Here is a 27,965-nt window from a genome sequence, read left to right on the forward strand (position 1 = left end):
GAGGGAGGGAGGGAGAGGCCATCTTGATAAAGACATTAAAAGGAATGTCTCAATAACTGCCGCATCAAATCTAACATCTCCATTAAAAAAAAAAAAAAGACTGATTCACAGTTTAAAGACAAATGAATAGGCGTACATGATGCACCACCTTTTGTATTGCAGATTCCATCCACAAGTGAACACACAACACAAATAGAACTTCTCCCATAGGTTGGACACTTAAATAATCCTAATGAGTGCATATACTTTCAGCCTGGGTGGCCTCAGAGGGAAATCGTTTGGTGCCAAGCTGGACTCACTGAGCTTTACAGAGCGGAAAATGTACAGGAATTTGTCTTGTTGGCTTGATGACAACTCATAGTGTCACCGCTCACACTGACACAGCACAGTACAAGGCCGCCAGGACCTCACATACGCTGTAAAGGGCTTACTATGGATAGTCAGCTATACATGTCTCGCTATAATTATACATTTAACATCCCGTAGGAGCGTGTTTTTTAAAGCTGGGGAGGGTTTCAGAACGTCTCCTTCTGCAGAGGGATTCAAAGTTGGAGGTAAAGCCATTGCACATGCTCAGTCTACCGTGAGATATTCCACTGATTAGGTTGTGTTTAATAGCTTTATACAGCCTCAGTCATCACAAAAACATCTCTATTATGTTTTATAAATTCCCCTTTGATGAGTCGTTAAGGACGAATTTCATGAAAAAAAAAATACATAACCGCAAAGAAACTTCCATGCATGCTAAACTCGCTAAAAGTTGCTGTTTGGGGACCACTCCAGTCCAAGTGGGGGGCGTCCTGAGGGCTGGTGACAGGTGTGAGAATCTGTGTGTGTGTGTGTGTGTGTGTGTGTGTGTGTGTGTGTGTGTGAGTGGGGACAGAGGGAGGGAGACAACTGCTGTTGGTCTGCTGGGAGCAGATGTTGGAGATCTCTGTAAACTGTTAATAGCTGCAGGATCTCATTACATTTAACTCTTTAAATGCCGAGCCTCCGCTGGGGGAGAGGCCGTCTCTCACTGCCAGCCTGACACACGTTCGCTCTGCTGAAGATTACAAGGCGCAAGTTTGAGTGCATCAGACACAATTTAAACGACCACTTTGCCCGGTCTGCTTGTTGTTTTTTTATCGCAGTTTTTAAAGATTCTGTAAAATGTGTGCAATAGAGCATTCAATTCATGTGATGATGCAACTTATTAAAGAAGAAAACATTCACGCATTGAAGCATTCATCAAACTGAAATGTTGCAACAGACGCACTCGGTCAGGTATTGCTTGTAACTAGTAGCGATTTTTATTAGCTAATTCAAACTTCCGCAAAATGTATCTCCTTATCTCCTTACTGTATGTTTTAAATATTAGATCGTTTATGTCTCGATCAGACAACATGGAGTGAGGAGGATGTGGGTACAAGACACGATGCTTAGACGTCAAAACTACGGGGAAGAGCATACATTTGGAAATCAACGACGGTGCAACAACAGCGTTTTTCTGAAAACTTGAGAGCTCGGAGCGGCCGCACTAAAAAAGCAGAAAGCTCGGATAAAGACTGCACATTTTCTCTGGGCAGCCGCCTGCTGATGCAAACTTGCTCTCCTCATTGAAAACAATTGAAAAAAAAGACGCTGGTGCACAGAAAAATAACGCTAGGTGGACATGGAGCCTTAGTTTCCCGAGGTGGATTTCACTCACACAAAACCGTTTGATCTGCAGAGTCCCTCTGCACCTTTAAGAAAAAGCTAAAGACCCAGCTCTGTCATGAATACCTACTAACTTGATGATGATGGTCTCCATATTATTGATGATGATGATGGTAATGACGATGGTTTTTGTTTGATAACAACGACTTATAAGATGGTTTCTATACTGATTAGAGCTCTCAAGAACTGCCCTCAATGTTGTGCTTTGCCTCTGGTCACTTCCTGTCAGCACCTGTGTGTCCAATCAGACTCAAAGCTGATCGTTTGCTCTTACTGACATTGTTCCCTTTTTTCTAGATCCTTGCTTGTGTTGTTCTTACTCTCTGATGTACGTCGCTTTGGATAAAAGCATCTGCTAAGTGAATTGTAGAAAAGTTCACTGTCTTTTGAAAATGGGAAGAAGACCCATAAGACAGGACTGCATCATTTGAGAAGAATTTACATCCCTGGGCGAAACTTTGAAAATATATGTCATTAAGTTTTCAGTTTATTTTGACTGAAGTGCACTTTTGGACTGTTTGAATTCCGATGCTCTTACCACACCGACTGTCTTTTTAATCGTACAGCTCAGGGCCATTAAAAGACACAGGAAAGTAAAGCCAGCCCTGTTACTTTAAGCAGTGCCATTCCACATGAGAGCTCAGTGTTTAGAGTGAATCTGATGACAAAACTGAGCACAACAGCTGTTTGCTGCAGTGCATTAATGTCAGCGCCGAGCTAGCACGCGAGCACGCATGTATTCTGTGTACCCCTCGGTTTTCAGCACGGCAGTTTTAACCCTCTGAATTTATTTCGGTCGGCTTAACCGGGGAGCGCTGAGAGCTTTCCCCGAGTCCTGCTGAGGGGCGTCAAACTCGGCCGATGTGGATTCTGACCTTTATTCACCGTGAGAAGATTCAGTGAGCATGAGCGCTCTTTCAGCACTTTGTTTCACACTTTTCCAGTTATAGATATCCACAGCGGGGGGGGGGGGGGAAGCGACTGACGGACACACGGCAGCTCCGCGGGGGGGCGAGGAGGGGGATTAAGATGCCTCGCTAAAAAGATGCTTTAACAGGAGGTCAGAGTAAACAGAGCATCCTCAAACCGAGGGGCCGCGTGTGACGGTTTCAGTCTCTAAATCACGTCTCTGCTCCCGCGACCTTTAGGTGTGAACAGGTTTCGCGTTCTCCTCACCTTGATGCCCCCCATCCTCTGCTCTCCCTTGAACTCCTTGCCGTTCTTCAGCCAGTGGATGGTCGGCATCGGGTTCCCGGAGGCGGCGCAGCGGAACTTGACCGTGTTGGCGGCTGGGACGGCCAGGAGCTTCTTGTCCATTCGCTCGGGCCTCGTCCAATAAGGAGCTTCTGTTGGTGGAACACAAAAACAGTCATTGAAAAACTTAAAATGAAAGTCCATGAGGAGTTCTATAGTGAATAAAATATTGACATTACAGATAAGGTGAGTCATCCAAGACAAGTCTAGGTGGATTTACATTTCCCAATAAGAAACCTGCAACCTTCAACACTCGAATCTGACTTTCTATGCAAACGATCACCGCTATTCTATCCTAAAAGAAACATCCTTGGTTCTCCATTTTCTGCTGTATTCTTGGGTCATAGAGATTTTTTGGGAAAGACCCTCCAGGAATTCATTGTACCATGTTTTTAAAATTGCTTTAATGTGGCACAGACAGGAAAACTTGATCTCCTGCCCTGTTTTCAAATTGATCCATCTTGGACGAGTTACTTATACTTTACCAGAGCAGATGTTGAGGTTTGCCTTCTTCTCTCTCTCCGTTCTGATAAACAACGCACACTACCTGCGACCCCCCCCCCCCCCCCCACCCCTGGAGCCCACCCTTCTGCCTCTGGAGATACAGTTAAGTTCAAGATGTGCAAACGGTGTAAAACACAGTTTGACGGTCTCACAAAAGAACATAAACGGGTCGTGTGAAGCGTCGCGAGGAGCCAAACAATGCTCATCATCTTCCTCCCTTCGACTACAATGCGGGAGTTCATTTGAATCGTCCGATTCCTGAGAGTTTGGAAAACCTGTCGGAGCGATTTATTGAGTTGTATTGAGAAGACGGGCGGACAAAGAGAGTGTAGCGAGTCAGAGAGGACTATTGTTCCTGCGGTGTGGGTGTGGAGGGAGAGAGCACTGAGGCATGGCTCACTCTCTCTCTCTCTCTTTGTAGGTCTGTGTGTGTGTGTGTGTGTGTGTGTGTGTGTGTGTGTGTGTCTCCCAGGACAAAAGCTAGGGGAGGTGGCTGACCGGTCATCAGATGTCTCTTTTACTTTTTTTAGAATCAGGAGGAGAGAGCGGAGCTAATTACCATCTCAATGTCTGCGCTTGTGTGTGTCTGTCCGTGTGCGTTCTATCAGATTTAAGTCGTGAAAGGAGCCGAGGGACGTCCACACCAAGAACAATATCTAAGGCCATAACTAAAAAGATACTGTGAGCATCCAAACTGACGACCATAGACGGTGGCGCCGAGCAGGCCGTGCTCTCATCAGCTGTGTTAAAAAATTGATTTTTTTGGGGCCAGAGGGACTTTGTAGTGTCTGCCTGATGGCGGTAACTGGAAGGAGTGGTGGAGGGGGTGAGAGGGGTCCTCTGTGATCAGGGTGGCTCTCCTGATCACAGAGCGATTATACAGTTCGGAGAGGGTAGTTTGTGGTGAACCGATCATTTTGCTGGCCTGATTAACGATGCGGGAGATGGTCTCCTGGATTCTTAAAGACAGAAGGACAAAAGCTTGTTTTAAGAAGTGGATGCAGCCACTAAGACGAACGCAAATTCAGCATGTGGCTCATCGTCAGCTCGGGTTTGTTGGATGCAGAAGTGTCCATATTTGGACTGAAGCGTCCATAATGCATTAGTGACTTTCAGCTCAGAGGTGGAAAAGGCCTTCAAGCATACTCTGCTTTAATCGTTTATTTCTAAAAGGAGGCAATTATTTATAAATGATTCCTAATAAAATCAATTATTTTCGATGTATTGTAAGAGGCGTTCAGTGTTTCTGTTCATCAAGCAGCTGACAGAGATTCAAAGAGATGTGTTGTTAGCGTCGTGTTTTAGAATGAATCATTCAGAGTTCATTGTCTGGTCGGCACTTTTAAAAGTTAATCTCCCCCTTGGGCATCATCAGGGAGGGGTTCATGTCAGAGAGCGAGGTGTAGCTGTCAAAGCGTCACCTGAGTGAGACTGTCTCTGATCCACCCCCCCCCCCCCCCCCCCTCTGTGTTTGTTAAACCGCCTGGGCGCTCCTGATATATTCCTGACACATATTTTTTTTTGGCTCCCGACTTCAAACTTTGGCTTCGTCTCTGCTGAGTAATTACAACCAGACTGAGAGCAGCGACGATGAGAGACACATGTATCTTCATAGAAAGAAACAAAACAGAACGTTTTCTTCACGCCGTTGTGCGGACGATGTGTCTTGTTTGTGTGTTTGTGTGTGTGTGTGTGTGTGTGTGTGTGTGTGTGTTTACCGACTGTAATGTAGCGGCTGAAAACTGCTCCCTGCTTCAGTTAGAGACTCCCCCACGCAACCACACACACACACACACACACACACACACACACACACACACACACACACACACACACACACACACACACACACACACACACACACACACACACACACACACACACACACACACACACACACACACACACACACACGTCCTCCACCTTAAAAGGGAAATCTCTGTTAGATTTCATTACTTCTCCCTCCCTGTGTCTCCTCCTGTCTGGGAGTATTTGGAGCGACACTCTGCACAGCGTGGGACAACCCTCCAAGGAGTCTGAACACATTGTTTTCTTGGCATCATAATCAGCCACACACACACACACACACACACACACACACACACACACACACACACACACACACACACACACACACACACACACACTCGGTCAAAGAAGAGAGAAACACACACTGAGTTTTAAACAGTCCTGATGTGTGGTCCTCCTCCTCCTCCTCCCTCCTCCTCTTTGTGCTGCTGCTCCTGAACTCATCTGGGTCTGAAAACACCTCCTCACTGCTGCTGCTCATCGTCTGCCACAATGACGTTTTTTTTTAAACCCAAAAATAGACGCCTGTGTGTGTGTGGATTCAGCATTAACTCGCCTACTCGTCTCGTCTCGTCTCGTCTCCATGGGTTTTGTCCCAGAAACACACTGAGATTTAGTTTATGTCGCTGACCTTTAGCTGCTAAAAAAGCTAACTGCTGCGTATCTGCACGAGACCACCTGTCAATCAAACTGAGTGGGGGCGGTGCTATGACGTCTTCTTTTTTCTGGCTATGAACTCTCTAAGAGACGATGCTGCTGATGCTAACTCTGCTGTTACACACCACAAACATCACCAAGTCCTGAAGCAAAAGGCGAGCAGAGATACTCTACACAGATATTTTGTCAACATAGAGGTGATTTTCTTATTTTGAGTCGTTTATTTCTTGAGTAAAATAGCGGCGACGTAGGCTTAGCGATTAGTTGGAGCCCCTTGTATGCAGGCTGTAGTCCTAGAAGCAGGCGGCCGGGGTTCGAGTCTGACTTGTGGCTCCTTTCCTGCATGTCATTCCCTACTCCAAAATCAATCTTAAAGGCTTTATATGTGATTTTTTGATCCAGCAGATGTCGCCGTTGAGCACCAGCATGAAACCAAAACAACTTGCGCTGCATCGTTGTGTTAGCATGCTAATGCTAGCGATCTTTATTATGCTCGTATCTTCACACTGCATGTAAATTTACCTGAAATGAGCGTGATCTAGAAACACAGTTAAGCAGTGAGTACAGTATGTTATTCTTCTTTTCTCTAGTCCCTCAATTAAACAACTTTTATACACGAGGGGAGGAGTCAGCCGGCCGTCCGGGCGATGTAAACAAAGTGAAGATAGGACTCTGAAAACTCTGAAAACATCACAGACAGTGGGACTCGGGTGTTACACCCATTGTAGACAGTCATGACTCACAGAGTTATTTTCAGAGGAGATACTTGATTTATATATTTAAGTCTGAAAAACGCAGATTAAGCCTTTAAAGAATATATTTAAATAGTAAAATAAAAGCTTTTTTTTCAGCATCAGGAATCACTGCAGCTTCTTTCAGTTCACACACAGAGGTTGATGTCTGGATGTCCGTTTGTTTTTTGATTTACAGCGCCGTCCTGCTCCGTTCGCTCAGCAACACACAGGAATCCCATCCCGTGTCTAATTGGCTGGATGGTATTTCCTCAGCGGAGGGGAGTGGGATTTTCTTGGCAGTGAAGGGGGACCGCAGCAGATACCCCTCAAACCCCACAGGGACAAGGGAAGGGGGGGGGGGGTTCTGTAGATAACCCTCCCTCTTCCCTGCGCTGATATGCAGTCACTGTAGTGGAAACTGGTTTAGCGTAACATGTTCTCTCAGCTCAGCAGCTTCAGTGTCATGTCCACCTGTCAAGCTGCAGGGGTTAACCGAGGAGGGGGGGAGCCTAAAAATACACGACCGTATCTGTTTGTTTGGTTTTAACGTCGGATAACAGGCTCAATAACAGATATTACCAAACACAGGCATTCACGTTCAGTAGTTGTGTTTACTGCAGGGAGTCAACACAGCTCAGTGTGTTTATTGAAGGTTTTTAAGGAAAGATGAAGAGCTGCACACTTTCCACAACACGCTGCTTCATTTCCTTCTTCTTTTATTTGAAATAAAACACGTGCATCAGACTTTTTCTTCCACAGCTGACCTGGATTTTTTTTAAGTTGCTCTGGTTGCTTGTTGCTGGTATCCCCGAAGTTGTAAGAAATCTCAATGAGGTTTGGTGGAAAGAAAGTCCACGAAGCCAACAGAAGAATCCCTCCTTTGGTTTCGGATCCAGGACATTTTTCTAATGATTATTTTTCTTGCAAGATTATTCCTTCAGATTTTTCTCATAAACTTCTGCACTTACTCAAAAAGAATGGAAACCTGGCAACATGTTTAACGGCTCTCTCTGTCACTGTGTGGATTTTGATGCAGATCCAGATGCTGATTAAAGTTTTTTAAATACTTTCTTTTATTACAAAAACAAGTTAAGAGGATTGTGAAGCCTTGGCAGCGGCTCTGCACCGTCTGAGTGCTTTTTTTTTTTTTTTGTTGTTGTTAACAAAAACAGTTCATGATTGCATTTTCTTTGTGTTGAGATTATAAGCGCGCCTGTTACAAGTTGTTCTAACACAGAACCCTGCAGGTCTGTTAGCTTTTCCCTTCTTGCCTCCTGGCTCTGTGTTGCAGAGCGGAGGAGCGTGACTGCAGCTCTCTATCAGCCAAACTTTTAGTGCAACGGCAATTAGGTGGAGCAGGACGGGACACACGGCGCTGCTGATCGCTAGGCGCAGGGCCCCTTCAGCGCTTCAGACACCGATCTGGGGAAAAAAAGAAGGAGGAGGAGGAGGAGGAGGAGGAGGAGGAGGAGGAGGGGGGGGGGGCGTCTAATTGTGTAATTGTATAATTTGCCCTCGCTGACGCCTGCAAGCACACAAGGCAGATTTCATTACAGATTACACTGGTTGCTCTTTGAAGGCACGCTGCCCCCGGAGGGCCTGCAGGGACTCAAGGCAAACAAGAGTCGGGAGGAATGGCGGCCACGGAGCAGCGTAGCGTGGCCCCGGCGTCCGGCTCTCTGCTCTCCTGCCAGGGTAAACAAGGAGGCTTGCATAGCTCGGGAGCAAAGCACAGATTAGGCTCTGTTAACATTCCTCCCAACCCCCGACACACACACACACACACACACAGACTCACACACTGTCCCTTTACTTCACACAGACTCTGAGTTTAGTTTTCGTCCTGGGCATAATGCGAGGGCAGACGATGGGTTCGATCTCTGACCTTTATTTGCTCTTGGGTCAGGTTTCCTGATCTCCCAAAACAGCTGATGGAAATGCAGGAAGATGTCATCTCTAACAACAGATTCTGAGAGGAGGAATTAGTAGACAATCACAATCCAAAAAAAGGAAAAAAAATGTTCCACTGATGCAAGCTTGGACTTTTAAGAAATGATGCTCTGACCTGACCTACAGTTACATCATTTTTAAGTCTTCCTTCCATCCATTATCTAGACTGATTTTCCCGTTCGGGGTATGTGGAGTTTGCATGTTCTCCCCATGCATGTGTGCTCTCCAGTACTCCAGCTTCCTCCCCAAGTCCAAAGACATCTCGCCCAATGACAGCTGAGATCGTCTCCAGCCACCGGAGGGGAAAAGGGGGTGCAGAGACCACTGTATTGGTCATCATTTCCACTACACCTTAAACGGAGTTAAACTGATTTTTTTGTGTAATTTCAGTGACACCTTTGAGTCCCTTGTGTTGAGCCAAGAATAGAAACCTCACAGCTCGGTCAATAACTCTCTCTCTCTCTCTCTCTCCTGTGTTGTGAAGAGACTCAATCAGCAGACATGGCTGCTGTCTTTCTCTCCTGATAAAAACAGAAACACCAAATCTGGTGTCAATCTTTCCAATTGGTGGATAATATCATTTGTGAGCATCGACGTCTCCACAGGAACGACTGTGGCTGCTGGGCAGGCAGTCTTATCTACTCTATCTGCTTTTTTTTCCCAGGAGGCTTTAGGAGACGACTTTAGCGAGTCCTGGAGGCTGCTGGAGAATGAGCTCATGACTGCAGCAGCGTGTCTGTCTGCCTGTCTGTCTCTCCTCTGAGATCAGTCAGCTGTGAGCCAGCAGCATCATTTCTACTGGCAGCCACCGAGTGACTCAACTTCTTAAATCTTCTGGGTTTTTTTTGTGCCATCTTTCTCTCTCCCCTAACTCTGTTTTTCTGTCAATCAAAAAGTGCTCTCTCTCTCCTTCTCAATAACGCCCCTGACTCTTTCACGACTACGTCCCTATTCATGGGCGTAGTAGTGGGGGGGGGGGGGGGGGGGGGGGGGGGGGGGAGTGGGACTGAGTACCCAGGACCCCAGTGGAAGGAGGGGCTCTTATTTTTCCTGATATACATTCTTCTTTTGGGTATGATTCTCTTTTTTTAAGCGACCATATTGCTTTTAAGGGGTCATTTGTGTAAAGGAGGTGTGGTTATATAAGGACAGGTTGACTGAGGGTGTGGTGGAGGGGCCCGATGTGATATCTTTTAAGGGGGGGGGGTTGGGGTCCAGAAATCCTGGCAACGGCTCCATTAGTGTCCTCTCTGCCTGACACTCACCGACAGGGACTCTCTGGCCGTTTGTGTGGCTCGTCACATGGCTCCTTTCCTGCTCCAGTCGGCTAATTAGCGCTGGCTTAGCGGACATTAAGCAGCGATATGGGTTTTAACGTTTCTGGGCTAATCCCTCTCCTTTTGGCCAGGAAATCGGAAACCCCGTATGTCATGAGGTAGACTTACATCCAGAGATTAAGTCTGGCAGTCTGAGGTTATTTACCGGCATTCAGGATGTCTGCAGTAAGCTGCTGCCACTTCAGCCACTTGAGAAAAAAAAAACACTCCAGGCTAAAAAGCTGTGAGCCGAAAATCTACATTCAAACATATTCAGGTTTTAACATCGCAGGTGTGAAGCTTATCCACAACAACTTTCAGAACAAAGACAGCGACAGAGAAGCTTTCTGCAGAGTTACCCTGAACACTTTTTTTTATCTCTCTACATATCAGATAAATGCCTCAGAGAAAAAACTGTTTCATATTAACACGGAGCCAGATTACAAAAATAATCCTCCAACATCCAAGTGAGCAGAATGACGGGATTAAATGTTGAAAGCGATAGCACCAAGACAAAGAACATTACACGACATTCCTTTGTTCATTAAAAGACGGAGCGGCTACGATAAGAACTAAAATATTGTTTTTTAATTTCAGAGTCAAATTAAATGAGAGAGTTAGTATAAATATGGACGTAATTACTCGATGTGGAGCCAGCAGCCTGATGAGCTGCTGCTACCTGTGTTTGACAGACGGTCTTCTTCAGAGCTCCGGCGACATGATGTGATCGGCAACAAACGCCTCATTAAACACAGATCTGTGTTAACTCTAACAGTGAGGTAATCCTTCAAATATCAAACTCAGAGAAAAAGGGAAACAGCAGAAGCTCTTCTGAACCGTTGAAAACAGAAGCCTCAAAAACTCAAAAAAGAAACGCTTTCTGTTGACGAATGACACGCTGTCTCTAAGATTTATTTTCTGGCTTTTTGTGTCTTTTTTGAAGAGACAGGACAGTGGATAGAGATGGGAATAAGAGCCACAGGTTGGACTTGGCCACCAGCTTAAAGAACTACAGACTCTGTACATGGGACCTGCAAATGAACCACTTGGCCATCGGCGTCCCTAAAAGCTCTTTTTCATGTATTTTTTGCTGACTAAGTTGTGACAGGAATTCAAAAGGTCGAGAACAAATGGACTCCAACAGGGTTGATACATTTTGCATTTTGTTAAGCCCGCCTACAGCGCCGTTTGTTTAATGTAAAGAGAATGTGATGGTTAGTGAAAATTGCAATCAACCTCCCAGACGCCGTCCAGATTGCACAAAAACATCGACAACATTTCAGAACCAAAACTTTGTCTTCGCTCTTTGTCTTTGGGTTAAAAATATAACTGAAAATGTGTATTTTTGAAAGCTTTGGTAGCTTATAGATAATATTAAAAGCCTCAGATTGTATCGTTTTAAAACATGGTGGTATTAAAAAAGTTATGAAGCATTGGAAATGTTGACAACTGTATTCCCACCGTGTTACGACCAACAGATTTGGCTTTTCCCGCTCTTCCAGCGGCGGCAGACTGAGACAGCGACGGTGGCTCTGTGTTTTATTTTTTTTAAAGACGAGTGTGATGTCTGATTTGGTCGATGCTCCGCAGAGGGTTTCTTTTTCCAAACCGGGGGGGGGGGGGGGGGGGCTTTGATTTCGGCTGGGCGTCCGTCACACAGAAAAACAGCTCGCCTCTGGCTTCGATTGTGTCCAGCAGTTTAGGTGGACTGGGAATCAGTTTGAGGCATGATGGATGGTTTGACAGTGCTGACATGTTTTTGGCAGTCTGCACCTCGATGTAGAATCTATCTTCTTTGAAGTATTGTGAAAGTATGCAGACGGATATAAAATGTATAAAAAGCATTTGTAAGGGTATAAACAACTTAAACACATCCGTCTACTCGTCTGTCTGGTTTCTTGTTGTCTGTGCCAGACTCTCTATCGTCTCACTCTCTTCCCTTCTCTCCATATTCACATTTAATACCTTTTTACTGTTTTTCTCTGAGCGTCTCACTCTCTCCGCTGTCACCCTCAGTGCGCTACAACAAAGGCCTCTCAGTGTGCCGTCTGGCTGGTCGCGGGCCCGCAGAGGGGTGGAGACGCTCTCTCTCTCTCTGTCTCTCTCTCTGTCTCACTCTCTCTCTCCCTCTCTCTCTCTCTCTCTCTCTCTCTCTCTCTCTCTCTCTCTCTCTCTCTCTCTCTCTCTCTCTCTCTCTCTCTCTCTCTCTCTCTCTCTCTCTCTCTCTCTCTCTCTCTCTCTCTGGAGTCGCGCTTGCTGACAGAACAGAGAGTGTAAAGCCACACGCAGCCATCCCTCATCGCTCTTTGTTCACCTGCACCTGAACTCCGAGTGCCAGAACTGCTCACATCCCCCTCCGGAGAACCAGCAGCTTCTGATCCCTGCGACGGAGCCGTTTAGTTTGGCGCTCTGGGGAAGGAGCTTTAATGTGAGCACGGCGAGATGGAGAGAGCGCTCATAAAGAGGCCGTGAAACTCTAATTACAGATATTAAAACTCTAATCAGACACATCAATCCAATAAAAGTCAAAGAAGTGACAGTAACGGCTTCTTCCTGAGCGATTCTCGTGAATCCTGCAAACAAAATATTTGATCACAATGACGAGAGAAATGAACCCGAGACTCTAAAACGCAGATCAACCTTCATAAATAAAGCGAGGAGACAAAATCCACAAGTTAGGAAATAACCACACTCAACTCGATGTGCATCACGATATCGACTTCATGATGCGATTTTTAAATAAAAACATTCACAGCTCCCTCTCTAAGCTCATCAATGTGTGTGTGTGTGTGTGTGTGTGTGTGTGTGTGTGTGTGTGTGTGTGTGTGTGTGTGTGTGTGTGTGTGTCTCGGCAGGTGCTGCACATTAAGCTTAACGACGTGCTTCACGCTGCCTTAATGGAACTCAGGTTGCATGTTTTTTTTCTGACTCAAGAAGTGAAGAGCACATTAACACGTTGTGTTTAAGTGCTGTGCACGCTGTCGCTGAAGGTGTGAAACACCTGCAGGGTTTCTTTGTTTCACTTATCAGAGACGGGCGATGTGTTCAACGGCATGTTAAGAAAGGAAAAGAAGTCGCCGATAAGACAGACATATTCTTTCAGAGTGAGCTTTGATATGCTTCATGCATCGTTTACGGGTGGTTAGTGTAGGGGGGGGGGGGGGACAACATTTAGACAGTTAAATAAGAAGGACTCCTGCAGTTTAGTTTCCTCCTGCACACTTGTACTGTCCTTTTGCATCCTTCATCTTTCTTTTTTTCCATAACTGTTTGACTTTTAAGGGTGTTTGGCCGCATAACAAAGTCAGTTTAATGTGACCTCAAAACTATATCTGAAAGCCTCACAAGAACGTCTCACTTCCACCCAGATGACTTGAGAAAGGTACAAATAATAATAATTAAGAATTCACCATTTCCATTACCTGCATCTTCTGGATCTTCGTCATAATCTTCATCATCACCAGACGACAGAGAATCTGGACGGAGAGAGAGAGAGAAATGGAGAGAGGGATTAATACTCCATGTTTACAAGAATGTCTTTTTATTCCTCACTGTGCTTGAACTTTGTCACCATCAGATAAACATCCAAGTTACATCTGGAAACCTCGTAGCCTGGAACGGATTTAATGCAAGACAAGAAGGAAAGTAAAGAGGGGGAAAACAAAGCAGGCTTTCTGTGCGTGTTAGATTAAACGGTGTGTGTTCACAGAATGAGTGCGATCAGATACACACACACACACACACGTCTGCATGAATGCACACTGAAAGCGACTCTGCTCATTGAGAAACTCATGAATGAGTCTACAGTCCTGTGCAGCGCGGCGGCTCGCTCACATACTACAAACCCAAACATTTCCACAGACGTTACAAACGAGCGGGGGTCATTAGCCGTGCTGCGTTCGCGTGTGCACACACACACAGAAAAAACAACTCTTTTTCCAAACACACTAACAGTTAGCGTGTCAGATGGCGTCTAATTATTCTCCACAGATACGGCGGTTTAGATTCGCTGTATCAAACATTTTCAGCGGCGGCGTTGGTAATTATTTTGGACGTGACCTTGAAGTTTTCAGGTTCAGCTCCACAGGTCGGCTTAATGAGAGCCAGCTGTTACCTCGACAACCCCGGTGAGCTCAAACACGGCTCCTGAAAAGTCCTGACGAGCAGGTTTTTAATTTTCTACTTCTCTGACACCACGGCAACCACAACGCCAGGCTGCTTATTGTGTCGGCAGAAATGAACTAGTTTGACCCCACACAGCGGTCTGGATATTTGTAAGAAATGATGCAGGCATTTAAAAAAAAAAAAAAAAAGGGACTGTGGTTTGTTAGAATAAAACCTCACAATAGAGCACTGTGTGAGAATAATTACTGGAACTAATGAAATCAGAGAAACGAGGCGCCACTGTTTTCTATTAGCGTTGCTCTGCACTAAAACTTCAAAAATCTGAGTGTTTAGAGAATTCAAATGAACCATGACGGCAAAATTCTGTGAGCTAAGAATAGCCGATACAGTCAGATTCAGCCAAGACTGCGAGACCACACACACCTGCCGACACAGCAGAGATCTCACAGAAACTTGGTTGATTGAATGTGACTTCAGGAGAAAAAACTAATATGGAAGATGATCAAGATTATGTGTTCTGATTTGCAACCAAAAAAACAAAACCAGAAAAAGAATATGGGGGGGGAAACCCTGGCTGAAGAGGCGGTAAAGGCGCGGCTTATACACCCAGCAGCACGAGCTGGAGGTGAGCGGTACAAGTACACAACATCTGGCTGGTGACACTTCCCAGTATGCTCGCTCTCATTGGCTGTTTTGAATTTTCTTTTGGATATTTCGGGCTCAAAATCGCGGCTACAATCGTCGAGTGTAGAGCCAGCTTAAAGCTCTGATGCACCTTCGGAGGGCGTTTTAGCGTCCTGAAAAACTGTGGCGAGCTGCTCAGATAACCCTGGAGCATCTTTACAGCAGAGCGAACAGCGCCAAGTTGAACTGTATTTACATTTTGCAGTAAACGGTTAAATCTGTGATGATCTTGATTCAGACTGAAGCATTACATTTTTCCTGTTTTTTTCCCTACTTTTTCCTCGTTAAAATTGAGTTATTTTGTTGAGTACATTTGGAAACATCTTTCTTGGCTTTATTAACTTTTCCTGAACCTGATCTTAAAACCAGCTTGTCGCAGCATATTTCTCTATTTTTACACACTGCCAGTCGCCCTCTGTTCCAGCTAGTGTGTACAAAAACCTCTGAACAGAAGCTGCTCAGTTTCCTTCATTTCATCTTGGAAGTGTTGCGTTTCACCACATGCAGTGTGTGTGTGTGTGTGTGTGTGTGTGTGTGTGTGTGTGTGTGTGTGTGTGTGTGTGTGTGTGTGTGTGTGTGTGTGTGTGTGTGTGTGTGTGTGTGTGTGTGTGTGTGTGTGTGTGTGTGTGTGTGTGTGTGTGTGTGTGTGTGTGTGTGTGTATAAACTATGAGCTGGTGGATGTCGGCCGTCTGGATGCCGTCCAGGTGTTTAACCCGATAGCGCTCCTAAATATCTGACACCTCACTCAGATATTTGAGGTGAAACACTGAAGACTGTGTGTGTTTTAGATGGAGCTGTGTGTTTAGAGTGGAAGGAGGAGAACGAGCAGAATGGAGCGAGGAGAACAGGATACTGCTGACAGTAATTTAAACATGTGCTGAGACCTAAAATGATCTGAAATGTGTGACGATGTGCTGTGATGAATTTGCTCTGTGGGTCTTTTTCTCCTGAACGTTAAGTCGGAAGCAAACGCACTTGTCTCAACTCACTGGGAGGTTTATAATGCACAAGATAAGAGTTGGTAAAAAGGTGGATTTTAAAGCCGAAACATGACAGGGAGGAGATGGATGTTTTTCTTCCTTCTGAATAATTGCTGTTGGGAGCGTGTTTGCATGCGTCCTCCTGCAGTCTGGAGACGATATGTGGCTCTGGGAGGAGAAGCTGTCCACCTCTGATCAGTCCTGGAAAAGGCTATTTTCTCCCCGGCTCGAAGCCAAACAGAAGCATCTGTGTGTGTGTGTGTGTGTGTGTGTGTGTGTGTGTGTGTGTGTGTGTGTGTGTGTGTGTGTGTGTGTGTGTGTGTGTGTGTGTGTGTGTGTGTGTGTGTGTGTGAAGGGGTGGTGGGGGGTGAGTTGAGAGGGAGCGAACTCTCTCGTTTCTTGCCGCCCCATCTGTTTTCAATGATGAAATGTTTCAAGCTAATTGCCTTCTAATTAGTTGTCAATAACCGGCTCAGCTGGTGTCCAGGAGTTTTTACGGCGGGAAAGCAGCCTGGCTTTTACGCTGCTGCACGCTCCCTTCCGACCCCCCCCCACCTCCCACACTTCCTCCCCCCTCTTCCTCCCCCTCGTACACTCCTATTACAGCTCTGTTTGCATCACACACTTGTTTAAGTTTCTGCTCATCCCCTCATTCGATAATGAACGTCACCTTTGACTGCATCAGGAGGAGGAATCTGTGTGAATCTTGGCTGTGCTGTGTGTGTGTGTGTGTGTGTGTGTGTGTGTGTGTGTGTGTGTGTGTGTGTGTGTGTGTGTGTGTGTGAGCTTGGCAGAAAGCGAACGTGGATTTGACACCGAGCAGGAGGAGAGAAAATAATAGAACTTTCCTGCACAGCTAAGTTTTTTTCAGTGTTTTTCTACACGCTGTTGTGTTAAGATGTCATGTCGAGACTTCCTCGCTGAGACTGTTTCGATTGTTTATTCATAGAAAATACTTTGATTCTCAGGCGTCTGTCACACGGGCAGAAAAAATGGAGGCGGGTTTGGATTTCTGATCTCCTCAGGTAGCAGCCAGTTTCAGTTTCCAGAAGAACTCTGTTAGCGACTCAAGAAGCTCAGGATGTGATATCTGTTTTTAAAACTGAAAATGTGATTAACACATGTAGAACTTTTGTGCCAGACGCCTGCTGCTGCAAACGCTTTCTCCTCATTTTATACAATTGTAAGAAGACGCTGTTGCTCAGAAAATAATGCTAGGTGGAAACAGGCCCCAAGTCAAGCAGATTTTGGAGCCAGCCTCAAGTGGACACTCGAGGAACTGCAGTTTTGTGCTTCATTTTTCAACACTGGAGGTTTCTGAGAACCAGAGAGGACAAACTGTAGAATATCTAATGTTTTGTTTTAAGACTTTTGAATCATAGAAAAAGTTTCCAAATGTGAATTTGGATTACGGTTCATGGTGTCAGCATCGTCATACATCAGCTGTAAGGACTTTTATTTTGTTCAAATGACCTTTGATCTCTTGACCCGTAAGTGTCCCCACATGTCACAGAATGGAAACAGATTTGATGTCTTTAAGTTTCCTAAACAACGCTTTAAGAAGTCGACATTTAAAACACTTGAAGGTCGTTGTTCTTGTTTTTCCTCACCTGTCACCCGGATGGTGTAGTTGCTGAGCAGCGTGTTGCTGTGAGCGAGCCGACACGAGTAGACGCCGGAGTCCTCGTACGACACGTTGATGATGCGTAACATCCTCTGGCCCAGCCGCGTCCTGTTGCCCGGCACCAGCCCGGCGCCGTCTTTGAACCAGACGACGGGCTCCGAGTGGTCCTCCAGGTCGCATGACATTTCCAGGGTGTCCCCCATGCCCAGAACATAGTCCTCCAGGAAGGCCGTCTCGCTGGACACGGAGTCTGCAGGCGGAGAAAAGACACGTTTAAGTAAGTTTAATGAATATTCATGACGCAGCAACACCTCGAGTTTAGAGACGACGCAGGTGATGAATTAAATTCCAGATGTCATGTATCAAGTGAATCTGAAAAATATTCTCTGGTCTTGATTCTTGAATGTGAAAGTTTGCTTCTTTTTTAGCTACATCGCATTTTTCTTCTATTTTCTCTGGCTTGAAGCTTGTAGTTGGACATTTGAGCGGACAGAATGATTAATTACTATCTACAAAAAAATCTCTAGATAGAGGCACAAAAAGTCCCCAAAAAAAAACCTTTAAAACTTATCTAGAGGAATCATTGTTCTCGTAAACTGCTCGCAGCAAGCGGGCAGCAGAAGAGCTTAATGTGAGAGATACTGAGGGGAAACAAAGCATCAGGGCCGGTTTGTTACCTCTTCAATCAGAATACCTTTTCTTCCTGCAGGTATATATTTCAGAGTTCTTATAATTCAGGGTTTAAGCTTTTGTTTAAACACAACAACTCTTTATATTTCCACAGCATAATGTGAACTCAGTCATAGAGTTACCTCAGTGTTAGAAAAGTCTCCCCCCAAAACTCTCCCAAAACAAAGAAGCAGTGATGCAGAATTAACTGCCGACCTGCTGGTGAGCTAACAGCTAATCTGAAGTCAGAAGAGTGAATATATCCACCTCTCCTTCTCCTCTACCTCTCTCCTCCTCCTCTACCTCTCCTTCTCCTCCTCTACCTCTCCTCCTCCTCCTCTACCTCTCCTCCTCCTCCTCTACCTCTCCTTCTCCTCCTCTACCTCTCCTCCTCCTCCTCTACCTCTCCTTCTCCTCCTCTACCTCTCCTCCTCCTCTACCTCTCCTCCTCCTCTACCTCTCCTCCTCCTCCTCTACCTCTCCTTCTCCTCCTCTACCTCTCCTCCTCTACCTCTCATCCTCCTCTACCTCTCCTCCTCCTCTACCTCTCCTCCTCCTCCTCTACCTCTCCTTCTCCTCCTCTACCTCTCCTCCTCCTCTACCTCTCATCCTCCTCTACCTCTCCTCCTCCTCTACCTCTCCTTCTCCTCCTCTACCTCTCCTCCTCCTCTACCTCTCCTCCTCCTCCTCCTCTACCTCTCCTTCTCCTCCTCTACCTCTCCTCCTCCTCTACCTCTCCTTCTCCTCCTCCTCTACCTCTCCTCCTCCTCCTCCTTTATCTACCTCTCCTCCTCCTCCTCCTCCTCTTCCTCCTTCCTAACCTCCTCCTCCTCCTTTATCTACCTCTCCTCCTCCTCTACCTCTCCTCCTCTACCTCTCCTCCTCCTTTATCTACCTCTCCTCCTCCTCTACGTCTCCTCCTCTACCTCTCCTCTACCTCTCCTCCTCCTCCTCCTTTATCTACCTCTCCTCCTCCTCTACCTCTCCTCCTCCTCTTCCTCCTCTTCCTCCTTCCTAACCTCCTCCTCCTCCTCCTCCTCCTCCTCCTCTAACACCAGCTCATTTACTCCACCGGCTCCGTGTGCCAGCGTGGTCATAGCTGGGTTTAAAAATCAACATGTTTAGAAGCCACACTGAGGCTGCTGAAGATGGAGGGACAAACAAACAGAGGGTCCCCTTGTGTCTCCTCCTCCTCCTCAAGACCCCCGTTACAAATCAAAGCCGTCAGGGAGAGACAAAAAAAAGAGACGACCTCATGCACACTCTGGTCACTCTGGCAACCATTCAAACGGACGCCGCTATGTACCAGAACACAAGGACACTTATAAGCACACGGACACATGCATACTCTCACATATGCATAAAATAAAAAAACACTGAGAGAGTGTTTGAATGAGCGGCTCAGTACACACACACACACACACACACACACACTTGTTTGCACACTAACCTACGCATGGGAAAAAACAGAACGGAGGTGTGTTTAGAGAGTGATTTATGACAGCCAACACTCCCACTGTTGACCCGCTGGAAGGGGCGGCGGCCTAACAGAGGCGAACGTGATGCGCAGCCCTGCTCGCAGACAGCCTTGAACTGAGATTAGGAAATTGGAATTGAGAGGGAAGGTTGAAATCAGGAGCGGCCCAGACGAGACAATCTTCATGGAGAATACAGAATAGGTTGCTCTAAATGATAGATGAGCTCTCGAGGAGGCAAACTCTCCCTCACTGACAGATGGGAGGGATGTTTATGTGGGAGAACCGGCAGGTAACACAGACAGAGAGACAAATAAAGCTGTCTGAATGTGGGAATATTATCAACTCGTCCAAATTAAGAAGAAAAAATACTCAAAAGGTTTTTAGTGAAGGTCGACATTTTTTCAATAGTGAGGATGGAATTTAAGATTTTTTTTTCTTGACTGAAATAATTCATATTTTGGTAAATGAATTATTGCAAAATTGGTGGAAAAAAAGCTCTTTACAATTTCCTCGAGCCAAAGGAGAAATCTTCAAGTTGGCTCCTTTATGAAAGAGTGAAACCAACAGTTGGCGTCCTTTTGAGGCGCCCCCATCGGACGCATCATCAAACAGTCTGAACGTCACACACATAATGAAACTAATACGGCGGCGGTCCAGAGCCGTTATCAGAACCGTTTGAAGTGTTATCACAGCGAGTGACAGCGAGGGGACAGGGAGAGGATGTGTGACGTCTCTCAAAGCTGCCCCCCTGAGAAGTTTGAATATTACGGCTTAAACATTATTTAAACAACTCTTTACTGTCACCATATTTCACAGCATGCCACTAAGAATCAAGACTCAATGTGGAGGATTCTCTTAATCCACTTGACCCCCCCACAGTTTGCTGGGTCGGGTAATATCGTTTTTTTTTTTTTTAGGGCTTGGTGACTGAAGCTGGCCCTCACATCCCGTCACCTGCCTCCAGATCAGTCAATAGAAAAAAATCAAATAGCAGAAGACTGTTTTCAACTCAAATGTTGAGATTTTGAACTAAATTGATCGAGAACACGACTTAAAACCTAAATACAGACGTTTAGAGCTGAAAAAAAGAGGGTCTGGGGGTTTAGAATCTCTGTAAACAGAGCTGGACCCCCCCCCCCCCCCCGTCATATCTCCATGTCCCCCCTCTAGGGGTCCAGCGCTCCCACTTTTGGGAATACACCAATCATGTGCCTTCAAGAGACGCAGTCAAAGACTTCAACTCAAGAGGAGAACTGCTCACAGGTCAGATTTGCACTGAAGAGCAGGACTTCAGTGAACGTGTGTATCAAACGAGTGAAATGAAAAACACGATGACAGTAAAAGCGTCTCGTTCATCCGCCTGTTTCACCTCAGCGGAGGTTACTCGCGGCGCCGTGCTTCTGTTTTCATCTTTGCGCCGCAGACCTGAACAGATGAGTTGTGAATTGTTTTCTCTTCCTCGTTATTCCAGCCATTAAAAAACTCCCCGAGATGTTGAGTCAATAAAGTTATTCAACATTGCCTGCGTTGTTCTCCCCGCCCGGCCTCTGGCTTTTGACATCTTATATTTACAACATGTTGCTTCGATGTAGACGGCTCCATTCAGGAGAAGAAAAACAGCGAGGCCTCGGAGGCGCACGGAGCATAAATTCAAACACAGCATGAATGGCTCGCTTTACCTTTTGAGTATGACTTATGACCGCTGGGAAAGACGAGGAGAAAATGGGTCTTAGGATATCTTCAGGTCTTAAACAAGCCGGATTGGGCTTTATGGAGGAGTGGGGGGTGTTATAATAATCTCCAGAGACTCATAGCTCTTTTTTTTCTTTACAGAGTCTGAGCGCTCGAACACGACCTCGTCTGAATCAGCAGAGACTAGAAGTCTATTTAGAGCTGAGGCACTTAAATGACAAAGACCTCTTTTTACTTACTTCATGTGTGTCTAACCATGCAGATAGTTTCCTTTTCATGTGCTTAGGTTTGACATATCGGTCTTGAATATTCTCTCCTGAGGTTTTTAAGTGAAATGATCCTTTAATATCAGCGAGCTGGTTGATAGGGTTTTCACACTTGCAGAAAATATCCTGAAAAACTCCAGGAGGAGCTGTACTGTATGTGTGAACTCAAACAACCAATATTTTTTACTTGGACTTCCCCCCGGAGTTTCTCCTGCCAGACCCCCGAGTATTTTATTTTTTTTTTGCAGCAAGTCTGAGTGAGCTGATGTGAGAACGCAGCAGGATATTCTCAGGAGAATTCACCTCGAGCCAATGAGAGGGGGGGAGTGCCGTTTACATCCTGTGACTTCTGCAAGGTGCACAGAGTGTCTGCCCCCCCCCACCCCACCTCCTGTCTGATGGGGATAGTCTCCTGCTGTGAGGAGCATTATGTTAACAGTCAGGTCAGGAGAATATCAGGAGCAGTCCTCCTGAAGTTATCTAGATATTTTCAGGAGTGTAGATGTGAAATTGGGCTTTATTTACATTTTTGATTAGCAGGATAATTAGAGCAACATTTGTCACCTAATGTTTGCCCAAAAGAATAAATCTGTTATTATTCTGGACATTCATAAATGTATTTAAAGCTTCTGCGGTCTCCTCGGAGCAGACTATGGATTAAGCACTGCAGCTTATTTTTAATTAGCATTTGTTAATAGTGAATGCAAAGCCGGGCCTTTGTGTGATCCTGTTGTAAAAAAAAAAAAAAGGAAGACTCTTCGCTTTGATCCGGGGGGAAAGAGATAGGCTGAACGTTTGTGCACCGCTCGGATGTTTACACTGCCAGAGGCTTAACAAATGCAATTTAGCAAAAGAAGAAAACAAAACAAAACCAAGATATATCCTGTACACACAGAGAGGAAGAAGAAGCTCTATTTCTCAGGTGTCACACCGAAGAGTAAAGCTCCTCTTTTCTCTGGTCAGCGTCTATGACTGGAATATCTGTGTCCGCTTCTGATCCGTCACTTTGAAATGCAGATTTGAACCATGAAAAAAAAAAAAAAAAGCAGCAGCAGCAGCTTTGAATAAAAGTGGGTTTGGTTTGAAAGGCTTCACTGTGCGCCACCCTACTCGACCTCTAAAGACACATCTCCCCGTCAGTGCGCCTTATAGAAGGCTCGTTGTACCGTCGAGAGAACGTCGTTTAAAGCATGGTCACAAGTTTGAGCACGTTGACATGAGACTTTTCTTCATGGAACTGCGTCACAAAGAAGTGTTCAAAAGAGAGGAGCTCATAATAAGTCAGGGAGAACTTATATTGATATTTTCAGCTGCTGAGTGTCCAGCTAAAGGATTCTGGGAACAGAATCATTGTTATTAGCAGATACGTCACGGCCCCGTAGTCTCTGATGGTGATTCTGGGTGAATGAACCCAGAGTCGTGTTTTCTTACTTATTCTTCTTTTCCTGGTTTTATATGCTCTTTAGTGTGTTTTCCAAGTGTCCTGTGCATGTTTAGGCACATCTATGTGCAAAAATTCAAAGTCCGCGGAAACGCGGCTTCTCCTACGTCCTCCTGTTAGCTGTAGCATTAGCTGCATGTAACGCTCGGTTCTAGCCCCCCTCGATAAAAATGTGTCAGTGTGATGTCTTGTCAGTGTGAGATCACTGATCTAAGCCCATTGGCTCGTTGTAGCAAGCACTGCAGCTCATGTTGCACGCCCGTTAACTTCTGTAGCACGCCCACGATATGCCGTAGCCTGCGGTAGCACAGTAGTGCTAACGTGCTAATGTTTTTGCAGAGCCGACAGGCCGACCAATCAGATCAGACTTGGCACACGTGGGGACTCTGAACATGGGCACTTCAGAGCCTGAGAGAGAGAGTCAGAAGAGAGCCGGTGCATGGAGCGACAGAACATGAAAACAGACACTTTTTTAGAACTTTAGCTATTGTGAACATACTTTAGTAGGTACATAGATTAAATATATGAACCCCAAAAAGGGCATAATATGAACTCTTTAATAACTGTTTCCTGCCAGGATTATTCCCTCAGAGGTTTGTTGGTGTGGCTGTGGTCAGAGAGGAACAGTGATGAAGACGAGATGACCGGTGTGAAACAATGTCCAACAATAGTTTCGGTAGCTGAGCAGCAGAAGAAGTCTGTGTGTGTGTGTGTGTGTGTGTGTGTGTGTGTGTGTGTGTGTGTGCCACTTCTTCTTCTTCTGATGTCACACAGAGAAATCCCCTTAACACAATTTGTTCTCGGTCATTAAAAGCTCTAACTCAAAGGCCTCTGTCCTTTTCAATCTGGTGTGTTTACGCTCTTTGTTCTCTGTGAAATGTCACGGCGATCCGCTTTGATATGAAATCACTCGATGAATAAATCAAACCTGAAGTGATCCTGACCGAGCGGAGACATGAACGTTCTGTTTCAGTCCTCAGAGCAACAAGAACACGCTCCTGATGCTTTCTCGTCCGGCGCGCCGTGTGTGAAGCTCTCCGAGTGTGTGTGTGTGTGTGTGTGTGTGTGTGTGTATGAGACAGTGTGTGGGTGTGTGTGTGTATGAGACAGTGTGTGTGTATGAGACAGTGTGTGTGTGTGTGTATATGAGACAGTGTGTGTGTGTGTGTGTGTGTGTGTGTGTGTATGAGACTGTGTGTGTGTGTGTGTGTGTGTGTGTGTGTGTGTGTGTATGAGACTGTGTGTGTATGTGTGTGTGTGTGTGTGTGTGTGTGTGTATGAGACTGTGTGTGTGTGTGTGTGTGTGTATGAGACAGTGTGTGTGTGTGTGTGTGTGTGTGTATGAGACAGTGAGTGTGTGTGTGTGTGTGTGTGTGAGACAGTGTGTGTGTGTGTGTGTGTGTGTGTGAGACAGTGTGTGTGTGTGTGTGTGTGTGTGAGACAGTGTGTGTGTGTGTGTGTATGAGACAGTGTGTGTGTGTATGAGACAGTGAGTGTGTGTGTGTATGAGACAGTGAGTGTGTGTGTGTATGAGACAGTGAGTGTGTGTGTGTGTATGAGACAGTGTGTGTGTGTATATGAGACAGTGTGTGTGTGTGTGTATATGAGACAGTGTGTGTGTGTGTATATGAGACAGTGTGTGTGTGTGTGTGTGAGACAGTGTGTGTGTGTGTGTATATGAGACAGTGTGTGTGTGTGTGTGTGTGTGTGTATATGAGACAGTGTGTGTATATGAGACAGTGTGTGTATATGAGACAGTGTGTGTGGGAGTAGACTCACTGGAACTTGTGACCAGCTGGAAGCAACGTGTGATATCTATGTATCTGTAAAGAGGAGCAGTGTGTGTGCGGGCGTGCGTGCGCGTGTGCGTGTGCGTGTGTGTGTGTGTGTGTGTGTGTGTGTGTCTGTGTGTGTGTGCTGTACAAGCTGGACGGTCACTCCATAAATCAAGAGGCCCCCTGCCCTCCTGGCCCTTTCTAACCTTCTCTGCTCGATATGATAACAAATAGCCCCTTCAGAATAAAATAAAGTCTCTCTTTGAGATACTGCAGCGTGCCGTCCGACTCCATCTTCTCTGTGCGTCTGAAGAGGTTTATTTATCCTCTACAAACTTCTCCAGGGGCCGGCAGGCAGGCTGCAGCCCTGGGGATAAAAAGAGCTCTTTATGTGGGAAGCCTTTCCACCCCATGCCGCTCTGACACACACACACACACACACACACACACACACACACACACACACACACACACACACACACACACACACACACACACACACACACAGAGGGAGTGAGCGAGGGATCCTGGAGGAACAGGAAGGAGGGCACAGAAGGGAACAAGTATCTGCCAATTCCAATGATTGCTCATTTCATGCAGAATTGCGTCCAGGTTTAGTGAAACACATTCTTCTATTTCTTTAATAGCAAATTTAGCTGCACCCCCCCCCCCCCCCCCCCCACCTTTCCGCTTTTTTTAACACGTCTAGAACGCACCTCTCACTCTGTCGTTACTGCGTAAGCTCTCAACACAAAGGTTCTGAGTTCCCAGCGGGGTGAAAATGGAAACATAGGCTCCACATTCAAGTTATAATGAGACAACGTCGCATCCCTGAGATGATGCTGAAAAGCGTGTTTGTGTGTCAGAGCGAGTGTCCTGGAGTTTCCTGATGTGTCTTCCTGTTTAACATTCAGGAGTGAGGAGAGTGTTTTTTTTCCTGATTGTCACGTCTGTCAGTAAACAACGACATTGCGGCATCGCTGTGCTGCCAGCTTGATGAATTCATTTTCTGCTCTGGAGGGGACAAACACAAAGAAATAATAACTAAAGCTGTGGGTCTTCAATTACACCAAGATCTCCAGAAGTTTTTGAGAATTTACTTTAAACTTCCCCGCAGACTGATTTAGGATGATGTTTTCTTCTTCTTCTTCTTCTTCTTCTTCTTCAGTCTGACTGCTTTGCATGAAGAAGCATCCCCCGCAGGTCCAAACAGGCCGGCGAGGAAGGATCATAAACACTCAAAAAGATTACAAGTCTCTCCGTCTTTAGAGGGGGCTTAACAGGTACTTTAATAGAGTCTGGTTGAAAAGCAGCCACACATACCTTCTTCAACTATATCTGCTTTTTAGAGTCCTTTTTGACAAGTGATGATTTCCAGATGGACCGCAGAGACATCCATCTTTATCAAGCGCCTCTCTCCTCCTCCTCCTCCTCCTTCTCCTTCTCCTCCTCCTCCTCGCTACACTGAGCTAATAATACAACATGTTTCCAACATCTGCAGGGCGGCCTGCTCCAGAACCAGTGGCAAACAAATTCAGCGACAAATGGCCTTTTTTTTTATTGCAGGTAATTAGTTGTTTTGTTTCTGCTCCACTTTTCTTTTTTTTTTTTTTTCGAGCAGGCTGAACAAATACTTTCCACATTTCTGTGAGCACTTACAGCCAATTGGTGTGTGCATGTGTGTGTGTGACGCTGGGATGTGTGCGCTGAGGAAAACGATCGCAGGCGTGTTAAGGGTTAAAGGTCGGAGTCTGGGTCTTATTTTTTCTCATTTTTGGCTATATTATTATTATTATTATTATTATTATTTTTATTATTTTTAGTTATAATCAGAGATAAGAGATTAAAAATAAATTTCTGCAGAGATTTGGTATCATGTTAACGTCGCAACATCTGTGGTGGCGGGTATCCTAGCGGTCATGTCACGTGCTACATGTACAGAGGCTACAGCGGCAGTGGGTTCGAAACCCGACATGAAATGTTAGAAATAATGTGACTTTTCCAAGAAGAGAAAAGTACCTGGATGTACATATTTGACAGTTGGGGTTTCCATTTTTTTGCATTTCCTTTTGGTTTCTTTACATTCGGCTGTTTAAAACATGGCTGCTCATGTTTCTGAGTTACAGACGGAGACGCGGTGAGCAGACGGGCTGTTTCAGACCGGGATGTTCTCCACAGCAGCCCCGTCTGCTCGCCGCGTCCCGCCAACAGATTCTTTCACTTCTGCTTCCTCTCTGCTGAAACGGGACCGGCTGCCAACCGTTTGGCACACTCGACACCCCCATCAGACAAGCCAGCATCACATGACCTTCAAACAGGATCTGTTGAGCCCACCCCCCCCCCCCCTCCCCTCTCCATAAAGAGCACATTTCTCTTCCTCCATTTCACAGCTATGCCAATTGTAAATCCTGCTCGTCCTGAAAAAAAGCCCCTTCTTCTTTTAAACCCCTGTTTTTTCTTCTTCTTCTTCTTCTTCTTCTTCTTCTTTTTGCAATGTGCAGTGAAACCCCCCTAATCTCTGTTTAATATGGTTTGGCCGGATGTAAATACCTTCGGACAATGCCCTTAATCTGGGCCAGCCTGACAACCTCACACCGTCGTGCAGAAGCCTGCCAGGAGGAGATGGAGGGGAAAAAAGAGGGATGGCTCGGCGGAGATCAAGGAGGAGAGGAGAAAAGGGGAGAAAAGGGGAAGAGGGGGGGTTTCCCCAGCTTGTTGCCTCTATTCTCTCAAAAGAGCCCCTAAAAACAAGTTAAAGATAGACGTTGCCTCTAAACATCCCGCCCCGGCCTGTGCCAGCCTCACCCCCCCCCCCCTCCCTCCCTCCTCCCCCCGGTGCTCACCCTTCGCTCGGCTGCGCTAACGAGCATCGGAAGCTAACTGTACGTCCAGAGCATCTTGGCAGCACCCAATCGTCTCTGCTCCTTTTCAAAACTCCCCTCATCATCATCATCGCCCCCCCCCCCCCCCCCCCCAACCTGCCCTCCCATCCCTGCAGCCTCAGAATAGTGGCCTGGGCTCGGTCCACGCTTAATTGTCATTCCAAAGACGAACTGGCCTAGTTTCAATTCAGCAGACAAGTGTAAGAAGCTCGGCCCCACAAAAGCCAGGATGTCTGCGGAGTGTGTGTGTGTGTGTGCGTGTGTGTGTGTGTGTGTGTGTGTGTGTGTGTGTGTGTGTGTGTGTGTGTGTGTGTGTGTGTGGGGCTACGATACAACATAATTACCCTTCTTTTAACAACACAGAGGAACCAATCCGATTACAAGGCGGCTTTTTTGGATCGCAGAGTTTGGACGTCAAAAGCTCTG

General features: G+C 46.0%; 1 protein-coding gene across 7 annotated transcripts in view; it reads right to left on the reverse strand.

Annotated features, from left to right (window-relative positions):
* Nucleotides 1–27,965, reverse strand: part of fgfr3 (fibroblast growth factor receptor 3) — an 82,094-nt gene that overhangs the window by 31,815 nt on the left and 22,314 nt on the right. For 5 of the 7 annotated variants that reach the window (XM_061062772.1, XM_061062768.1, XM_061062767.1 and 2 more), the window contains 3 exons: nucleotides 17,323–17,586; nucleotides 13,333–13,398; nucleotides 2,875–3,044 (listed from right to left, as the gene is read on the reverse strand). In XM_061062772.1, the coding sequence (XP_060918755.1) occupies nucleotides 2,875–3,044; nucleotides 13,333–13,398; nucleotides 17,323–17,586 (500 nt within the window). The remainder of the gene's footprint in view (nucleotides 1–2,874; nucleotides 3,045–13,332; nucleotides 13,399–17,322; nucleotides 17,587–27,965) is intronic. The other 2 variants (XM_061062769.1, XM_061062770.1) reach the window with 1 other exon arrangement.

Source organism: Labrus mixtus, chromosome 18 (genome assembly GCF_963584025.1).
Source record: "Labrus mixtus chromosome 18, fLabMix1.1, whole genome shotgun sequence".
NCBI classification, from domain to species: domain Eukaryota; kingdom Metazoa; phylum Chordata; class Actinopteri; order Labriformes; family Labridae; genus Labrus; species Labrus mixtus.